The sequence below is a fragment of the Dermacentor albipictus genome, chromosome 3, assembly GCF_038994185.2.
Source record: "Dermacentor albipictus isolate Rhodes 1998 colony chromosome 3, USDA_Dalb.pri_finalv2, whole genome shotgun sequence".
Taxonomy (NCBI): Eukaryota; Metazoa; Arthropoda; class Arachnida; order Ixodida; family Ixodidae; genus Dermacentor; species Dermacentor albipictus.
In genome coordinates this window covers 88,532,559-88,542,723 of record NC_091823.1, presented here as the reverse complement: position 1 = coordinate 88,542,723, position 10,165 = coordinate 88,532,559, and the positions used below count along the sequence as shown (strand labels likewise).

General features: G+C 46.8%; 1 protein-coding gene across 3 annotated transcripts in view; it reads right to left on the bottom strand.

Moving 5' to 3' along the window:
• Positions 1–761: 761 nt before the first annotated feature.
• The window catches only part of LOC139057454 (serine-rich adhesin for platelets-like), a 116,344-nt gene continuing 106,940 nt past the window's right edge, over positions 762–10,165 (bottom strand). For 2 of the 3 annotated variants that reach the window (XM_070535767.1, XM_070535765.1), the window contains exon 24: positions 763–1,240. In XM_070535767.1, coding sequence (XP_070391868.1) covers positions 1,138–1,240 — 103 coding nt within the window. In that variant the 3' untranslated portion in view covers positions 763–1,137. Of the gene's footprint in view, positions 1,241–10,165 lie in introns of all 3 variants that reach the window. The other variant, XM_070535766.1, reaches the window with a different exon arrangement.

Genomic DNA, 10,165 nt, shown 5'->3' with positions numbered 1-10,165 from the left:
ACTCAATGAACATAATGAGTTGCTAGGCAGGTCTTCCTTTCATGTATGAAGTTTGGTGATGTCACCCACTGATTCTCATGTTGCTGCTGCCCCTTTCCCACCGGAGCAGCTTATGCAACCGTAATCGTTACTGGGAAACACACGCGGGGAGAAGGAACGTGCCTCGCATTGTTCACAGACGCCTTATGATCCATCATGTGGTTTTGACGCTTGTTTTGTGCTTTTCTTTATTGAAATAAATATTGAGCTGTCTGTTGTATACCTGATGCCAAAGGAGATATGCACTATTTCGGAGTTCTTTTGCTTTCCTTTTTTCTTTTTCTTTTTTTTTCTTTTTTTTTTCTGACGTACACGAAAATTCCCGAACAGCTAGGTTTAACCACTTCGCTGTAAAATAAGGGGAAGGCGGGTCGGGGGAAGGGGTGTGTCAAGCTTTTAATGGAGATACCTCTCTCAAAATGAAGCCATTGTGTAGCAATTATAAATTTTCTCACGGCGACCAACAATACGACTAATTTCGTCATTGCGTCGGCAAGTGACAATATTTATAATTCCTATACCTAAAGAAGAAACAAAAAAAGAGAAAAGGTTAGCCTTCAGGCGCCTCAAGCGCTCCCTCCTTTTTCGCATCAGCCACCATGTGTGGTCCAGATGTCCACTCTCGAGCTTCTGCGTCACTTTCGAGCGAGGACCATGATGACACGCGTACACTGACACATTCCGAACAACAAAGTGAAAGCGTACTTTCGCGGGTACCCATCCGCGAGTCCCGTGCGGAAATTTGCCAATGTTTGGTCCTGAGGGGACGGAGAGGACGCAAGCGGTCGAGTGGGAGTGACGAAAGGGAAGGAAGTACGGTGACTTGCGCTTGAAAATAATCGCAAGGCAAGAACAAAGAAGTCCGTTGAAACGTCAGTACGCTCGTTTCGATGCTAACTGCTCTGCATAATACATCAAAAGCCAGCAGTAACGCTGCGGGCCGTAGCAGGCAGGTTAGGGAAAGCGGACGCCAGGGATGCAGGCTGTCATCTCTTCCCCCGGGAAGAAGTGTTTTAGGAAAGGGAAAGGAGATACAAACAACGCCAGCGCCGCTGTTGAACCGACTGTTGTCGAACGAGCTGAGAGAAAGAGACGGGGTCATGACAGCACCGAGACAGTCCCTCGCAGGCGTCCAACGAGGCGGCTGTTGCGAACTCGCAACTGGGCGTTGTTGCTGCGACCGCTGGTGCAAGCGTGGGTGCTGCGAAGAGAAAAGAAAGGCAAATAATGCCCGCGCGCGGGAAATAGAAAACGACGTCGAGACAATCAACACGGGGGCTGGTACTGCTCGTTAATGGCGTTAATTAAATGCCAGGTCTATTGGGCCAGCCTAGCCGCCCATCTCAGGGGACATGGTGCCGCCGGCATAGCGCGTGTACTCCTTACTACCCGCGCACGAGCATAGCACGCGGGGATGCAGTGCAAAAAACGCGCGCGCACGCGCGTTCTGTGCGTTACACGGCGCAGCATGTGCTCGTTTTGCGTTCGTGACAGGGTTGGTGGTGCCTCGAAAAGCTTTCGCAAAGGGTTAGGCGGATCACACGTGCTGCATACGACAGTCGCGTGCGTGTGTTCTTTGCTCCCGAGCCCAGTACTGCCACCGTTGGGTATACATATAGCGCTGTGCAATGAGCCATTTTGTTTCGCCACTATTGCTGTTCTCGCCTGCTTGGTCGGTGCGGAACTGCATCGTTTGCGGGGGAGCCTGATGTCCGGCGACAAATTTCATTGCGCTCTTCCTAAATGTTCTCAGCATGTTTTTTTTTTTTTTTGAGCTTTGTACTTTACCTTAAAGAAATACTGCCCAATTAGTGGCCCAACTCCTTTTGATATTTATTTACGTACGTAGTTATAGCCGTCTCTTCCTACTGCGAGAGTATTCGTATACGTGAACTGCAATACGACTGTTGCGAACTGATTAAATTAAGCAAAGTGCTGTTCTCAGCTTCGGATGGCCGTATTATTCACGCAGGATGTCCACACGCCGCTCCACGTTCTCTTATATTTCTCTTTTTTCACCCTGCTACAGCCAAAGCATTAGGCGAACATAATTCTGGCCTGCAAGTGACGCTTGTATTCCTGTATGGGGCTTCACCGCAGGATGCCTATGTTCTTGAGAGCATATTGCCATCACGCATTAAGACTCTATGAATGTAAATAATTTTAGAATTGCGTGGCTAGGCTGCGTCTTCAGCGCGTGGCTGTGAACGCTGACGCGCGAAACTGGAACCCACAATTTGCGTGTGTGTGCGTGTGCGTGTGGCAGATGAAAACTAAATTTACAAAAGCTTATCAGTGAATTTCCCCGAAAACACGCATTGCTTTTTTTATGTGTAAGCAAGTAGTCGGTGTGGGCTTTATCAGGGCAGTAAATTCCAATACATCTGCACAATTTATTTTGTATCTTTATTAGCACAGACACGTGGATTTAAACTGCGCAACTGCCGTCAGAAAACTGGGTTAGCTAAAACGAACGTAAATAAGTAGCCGCCGAATCTGTAAGCTGACAACTTATAAGTCATTAGCTTCTAATACATGTCCTGGAATGAGCCTTGGTGGCCTGGTGGCGTTCGTGGTGGATTTAGTGCAACAGGCAGGGTTAGCCTGGCGCAGTTGGTCAACTGATCCACCTAAGCGCCTCTGACGTTTGCTACACGGGCGCGCCAGCAGATATTCAACACCATGCTTCGGAAAGAGGCAATCAACAGACATCGAACGCTCTTCTGTGTATCACTCCGATCGGCTTGCGATGAGGAAACACTAGTCTCAACATCGTTTATCGCGTGTTGATTTGAATCCACTGGAGGGACTCCCGCTTTTTGCGAAGTCCCTTTCTGTGCAGTGCTTCTAACCACTCTAGTTGTCTCCCTTATCCGTGGCAGCTGGTAGAGAATACGGCTAGTCACCAACGCAGTGTGGAGTTTCAGCATGTACGCGGAGTGGCTGCCTGGGACAAAGTGTACATCCATGCCTTCTTGGCTCTGAAGCGTCCGTCGCCATACCACTTGTTAAGGGTGACGCCAAGGAACAGCAGATTGAATGCATTACGAATCCTGTGGCCTTTTACATTAGCACAGTCTCGAGTGCGCGCGTCTGCTGATAAGAATAGGGCAAGTGTCGACAAGTGGTGTTTAACTTGGAAGATTTCGCCCTTGGCTATCCCTGCCAGACATTTGCGCTGCTACAGCGACACAGTTAAATGCTAATGTTGTCTGCGAAAATATGCATTTTTACCTGCCGTCGGACCACTCTTCAGCATTGAGCGCCTGAGGAAAACTACTCGCTTAAGTGATCTCGTCAATACACTGAACGCAAAATAGAGCCCAACTGTAAGAGATGGCAAAACCAGCACTTTTTTTTTGCGGTCCTCTTGTGCGCGCGCTTTATCGCTTGCTTTGCTTGAACAAAGGCACTTTTTTAAGAAGCTATTCATTCTTCATGAGGTTAATAAGTGGAAAATTTACTCTGATGCACCCGTTTTCTTTTTCAGCTGTTAAGCACGTGTTACCTTGTACTTGTATTTGTTTTGTACTTGTTACTTGTCTTGCATTTGTCACTTGTGCTCGTTGTACTTGCGTTTCTCACTGTATGACTGTACTCGATGTAGACTGCTCACAGCACATGGGTTCCGTATAATTATTTTCTAGAATTTTTTTTTCGCTAGAGTTCTTCACACTTCAGTACTTGTCGCTGTGGCTGCAGCTCGAATTAGTATGCACAAGTCACATAGAGGAGCTATGCGGTATCCTTAAACTGCCTTGAAGTAAAGGATTCAAACCCACCGTGTCGATCGCGCTAGGCTTCTTCCAAGCACTTAAATAGAACAACAAGCCACTGCGTGGTGCCGACAACACGCTATGATACTTTTGTTCGTCATGCTTAACGAATGGGATTAAAAAGCACCACGACTATTAATACAGCTGTCCTGTGTATTTTCCGTACTATATCTTTAGTTCAGTTTCTGAAAGAAAAGGAGCACCCGTAGCCAGCATACTGCGATAAAGAGTAGCTCATATTTATTTTTATGTCAATAAAGAGTTGCCGAACGCTTACAACAGCTTTTCTCGCGGCTGACGTGCGGATGCAGTGTACCTGTTCGTTCGTTTAGCCTGTTCAATTTTCGAGCGATGTTTCACTATATTGCTTGCTTTTTCTATTAGTATCCTCCTTCCTTCATTTTTCGATCGCATTTCAAGATTGCCACTCTCGTTCTCACTTTATTTCTCGCGTCTGTTTTCCTTCGCACCGTTCTTCATGGCCCATTAGGCCAACGCGAAAAATCTCTGGACGAAAAAAATAAACAAAAACGAAAAGATGTGCCGTAAACCATTCAGCACATAAAATGAACTGAAGAACATTTTCACGCGAAGCCGATATGGAAATCAGCCAGGCCCACATTTCCGGCCAGGCATTCGTGTGTAAAGCAAGAATACTAGGCGCGTGCGGGGGATTAACCTCCACCGCCAAGCACGGCCGGAAACGCATTGCCCTTCAGCGAAGATCCCCAAGCATGGCGGCCCAGATACGCTTTTGTCTCGAGCAGTGTTAAGCTGTTTGAAAGGCGGAATCCAGGAAAAGTGCGAAAAAAAAAAGAAAAGTTGGAGTTCAATCTCTGCGGTTGTTTCTTGTTTGCATTCAATCCTTGCTATATAAATGAATAATTGTTCGTCGGCTCGCATCGGCCAAACCTGAATAGAGATGGAGATGCCGTCTTTAATGAGAAACTGGAGATATTAACGTGTGTGAGTGTGCATGTACTCTGTTTGTGCGTGTACAGAAGTGTCATCACCATGTGCGCCATCATCGTCACCCAACATCTGGAGATAGCACGCCAGGCCATCATGGCTAGACGCGCTTATGCTTCGTAGCGTAATAGTGCATGCACAGCTTAGCGACCAGGGGACACAAAAGTAACTGCGTCTAATCTGAATTTCGTTTCGTTACGAATCAGCCCCCATATAGCCACGATGTTACATCAACCAGCCTCCAATCACAGCATTGCTACAAGGCCATACGGCCCAAGCGTGAATATATTTCCCCCTGACCTTTATTGCGCGTTGCTAACGTCACCCGCTTGAGTTTCTTCTTTCAACGGTTACCGCGTCAAGCAATTCTGAGGACTGAATCATGAACTGTACGAGGTTGGCATGAAAAATCTATACATCTCTACGACAACGGGTGTGCAAAAACAAAAACTCAATTTGCAGAATAAAATTATTATGTCATATTTATTTCCTCTTCGGAAAGCTCTCGTATGCTGTTCGATAGAGCGAACTCACTATTATATTAGGGGCGTGCAAATATTTGGAATTTCGGACATGAATTGAGCAGTCTTTCTTTTTTTTAATTCGTATTTCACTCGAAATTTCGCTATTGAATGTTGCCGAATGTTCGTTTCTGTTCGTTCGAATATAAGAGACAACAGCGCTTATCGCATGACTGGAGAGAGAAAGGAGATGCAAGTGAGAGAGAGAGAAATTCTTGGTTGGGGGTTGAAAGGTGGGGCTAAGTGCAGCGCGGTAACTGTCTTAGCGCCACTTTTCACCCCCCCAACCAAGGAGATGGAAGTGGCCGACTATTTCAATGTGCTTCTGCGGGAAGGGAAAACTGCGGTTCCTTTCGAGGGACACCGGTTGCTGAGCTAACGCATGAAGTAGCTAACATTTGCTTGATAATTATCAATAAGTCAACAAGATCGTCTCACGTTTGTACTGCCTAAGGATTTATTATCTCAAGTGAGACAAATCAGCCAATTGCCTGGACAATCTCACTGCGTTTGCATGCTTTAAAACGATGTGCGATGCTGCTCTGTAAAAATGCTTACCCCTTTAAGGGTGTTTTCTTGGTGCATTGGTAACACCCTGACAGTTAGGGCTTTACAAAAAGTTATAGAGGCCGACAATGGAGCTCCAACTAGACGTGCGATGACAAAAGACGTAGTTGAAGAAAACTGTGTCATCATTCTGACAGCCTTGGGAGCACAGAAATATCGTACAAGGCAATTTGACAAGGAGAGATATGAAACTCTCCTATCGGATATTTCTGTGCGCCCAAGGCTGTCAGAATGATCACATAGTTTTCAACTACGTCCCTTGTCCATCGCACGCCTATACTCGCCGACAACTTTCTGTGGCTATGAAGGGAAAGCTACGGGCGCGTGGGCGCTGCACACGTGTTACCGCGCCAAGTAGTCCGCCAGCGTCTGACAGTGCTTTTGGTTGCTCGGAACAGGCGCTGAATCGATGCAGCTTCCACGTGCGACGGTTTCGCGTTTCCCTAGACACGGAAGGGAAAAACCGCAAAATAAGTAAGCCTTTAGACTCAGCGGTGTGTTCTTATCTTATTTAACTGTTGATAATAATAAGGTTATTATTAATAATAATAAATGCGTGCTAATAAGCCCGGACAATCTCCTTAGCAGAGTGGAATACCGCATATACAAGGCGCACAAGACTGCACAGACTAAACCCCTCACTTCAACTCAGACCTCCGGCCGGTCTGCACCGACGCGAAGCATCTCTTCTGTGTCGGTTGTGGCTTGGAGTTGCCTTCGCGGAATTGGAATGGCACATAGTCCTGCATGTGATGTTTGCGGATGCAAGGAGAACATTGACCACCTATTGTGCCATTGTCTTCAATTTCAAGCACAAAGACAATCTTTGTCCAACACATTGAGGAAATTAGATGATCGTCCTATGAGTGAACAGACAGTACTAGAGCATCGTCCCCACCCATCATCGGCTCAGAAGGCAGTGAAGGCACTTTGGTGCTTTCCCAGAACGTCTGGTTTGCGCGAGCGGCTTTAACTCAAGTACTGTCCGTACACGTACCTACACCTTCTCTCTCTTCCCATTCTCCCTTCCTCCAGCGTAGGGTAGCCAACCAGATTCCTGGCTGGTTAACATCCCTGCCTTCCTATATCCCCCCCTTTCTCTTCCCCAGCCTAAACTAACGTGGATTAAAACGCGAGACTATTTTCAGAAGCGCTCTCAGTTGTGGGCGCATTGCCGCCGTAGCTTTCCCTTCATAGCCACAGAAAGTTGTCCGCGAGTATAGTTAGAGCTCCGTTGTCGTCTTCCAAAAATTTTTGTAATACCCGGTAATGTGTAACACTGCGCATAACTCCTTCAACACCTTTTGACGTGCTGTTCCCGTTTTTTATCGCTGTCATTATCGTGATGCCATCATCCGTCCCCCCAGTTGTTTCTTATTTAAAATCTCCTCAATTGCCCGTATGTGTGAAACTGGATTACGTGTATCAAACAATGTAAACCGTACCCCCTCCCCTTCTTTTTATTTTCTCAGAAGGACACTGAGCAAGCTTTATATTACGCTTCGTTTCAAAATAAGGAATTATTGTATATTAAATCCGATAGTCCGATGTGAGATTCATCAAACATCACTATTTGATTTGATTAAGAAATTCCGCTATTCGAGCATCCTTACACTGTATTCTTGCCATCCAGAGCACATTCTGTATCACCAAGGAAGATCAAGAACTCTAGGAAATTGAGTCAAATATGACACACGATTCAGTCAAACTATGGCGCATAAAAATATTGCTTGCGCTCCACTGCTTGTCAGAGTGCTGCCACAAGTCAGGCGCTCACTGCCACCGAGTCCGATGTACTCAATGATCTGGTCACCTCCAAACGTTTTAGTGTTTCAGATGCTTCGATCCCACAGTGTGGAGATCCATCACGCGCATACAAGTTTCATGGACCTCTCTACATTTCTCTTAACTTTCTTTTGATGCACAGTATGATGTCTAGCAATCTTTCTTATGCTGTCAGACGAAATCGAACAATAACCACACGCACGAAGACACACACAAAAAAAATAGGAAATAGTCAGGTAACATCAAAGAAATTCGATTTCTTTCATTAGTATGCAGCTGCGCGTGGCACTCCTGCTGGGGTTCGATTTTAAGAGGATTGCATGCGTGCGGTGACGTACACTCTCGGACGCTGAGTGCTTTGCGCTTCATTAATTACTGATTGTGGCTCACATACCATGGTCAGCGACAATTCTATACGTCTTCTGCTGCTTATCCTTTCAAGCTTGTCCTTTCTTGCACACGCAATTATACGGTTCACAGCATCGAGTTTGCTGCCTGCACGACGCGATTGAGGAGCTGAAAACGAGGCCGAAATATGCAGTGACAGAAAACAAAAAACTCGATAACGACAACAATGAGAGCTGGAAGCTAAAGGCAGAAGGATGAATGAGCGAATGACCGGAGATAAAACATGCCCCCTTCAAGTTTTGCTTTTCATTTTCAACCGTTACAATTGATCAAAGGTGGCTCCTACAATAACCTTCTGAGGAACTCACTCCTTGCCTACCTCTCGCCCTGATCAGTATACCACATAATTAAGTTATTGCAATTTATGCAAAACATGAAGGTTTGCTATAGTCTTTTTATTTTTAGTCCAACCTTCCATGCTAGTTCACCGTCCAAAGAACGCTTTCATTCCTGAAGATACCACTTTCGACGATCTGTGTCGGGTATCGTTTGTAAATTTTCGCATATTGCTTACAGTATGGTTAAAGATATAGCATACAATGCACTACACTCTGTGTTGCTCATTGTGCACATGGCTAAAGGGGTATTCTTCAGGGGCCGAATTCCCAAAGCTCTTCGTTCGTAAGTGCTGCTTGCTATTGGCCTACCACCTTCGATATTGACATGTAAAGCGTCAGGATAGATTGGGCATTTGCTCTTACGGACAATTCTAACGTGCGGAGGCCTAGTTCTCCTCTACAACGAGACACTTGAATTTTAGTGCACCTTACGCGAGCGCCCGACATTCTAGAATTACGCGTTTTTTGAAATAGTAACTGTGCGTGTCGGAGACGTTAGCATGGGTAGACCGCGGGCTGCAGTATTGTGCATGACGCCGGATACTTGTTTGCCCTTAGCCAAATACAAGACATAAAAGATACAGGCCATCCCTAAATAATACAAAGTGATAAAATAGTAAATTCGATATCACATAGCATAATTGTCACATGGAGGATGCAGAAACACTTGTACGAAGACTATACATTCATATGCACTGCGTACACAAATTGCTTTTGCACGAAATATGGAGCCAACTATAAGCATACGGCAAGCTGCTATATATCGAGTTATCGGAACACGTTGAACGCCATGATTTGAATAAGCAGTGCAGTACTTATGATGCGTGTTATATTCAGTTACTCTCCTCCTAAAGCCCCCGCAGACTGCAGCTCCTTTGCTGCTTACTAACACCAACACCCATAAGCTTTGCGTGTACAATTTAAGTTAAATTATCGGGCTTTACGTCTCGGAACTTCTCAGTGGATTGTGAAGGATACCACAATGAAGGGCTCCGGACTCATGTCTACCCCCAGAGGTTCCTCAACGTGCACATAAATTTCATAAATGAGCCTCTTTTTTTTTTCTACCTCATCAGAATGCGGCCGCTATGGTCCGCACTCGAACCTGCGACCTCCAGCTCAGCAGCGCACCGCCACAGCCACTGAGCCGCCATACTGCGGGTACATTGCGTGCAAATGCGCGCGAACCATTCGGATGTGAACTCCGGCTTCTGCAGCCGTTCGGTAAAGAGCGCGCACGCATCGTTAATCATCGCACGCCCCTTGAAATCCGGCCGGTAAAACGTATTCCAGGACGGCTTGCAGCTCACTCGGCGACCTTCAGCACCGGCGCTTTTCGTTCAAGAACTGCAGCGCAGCCGGCGAACATTTCGACAAGTCAGTCGATCAAGGGCATTCAGCAGGGGGAGTCAGTGTTCAAACGCGGCCCCTTTCTCGAAACGCCACACCGAGGTTTGCCTGGCGCATGAAAGCATCCGCGGGAGAAGGGCGGAGGGGGGGGGGGGGGGAGGGAACCGTGCACTGCACGGCGTCCATAAATGCTGCGAGCAGTACACGGTCGCTTGCTTACACGCTGGGTTCGTTTCATATGGCCGAGGAAGAGCGGCGCGACACCGATTCCCGAGTGCGCCCGTGGTAAACACCGCGAAGCAGGAATACGCGGACTACACGCGCGACGGGACACGATTCTCCCATTACATGGCCACTGACACTGCGCAACGAACGCTGTCCAAATCGCCGCGTCCAGAAGGTCCTGGTCGAA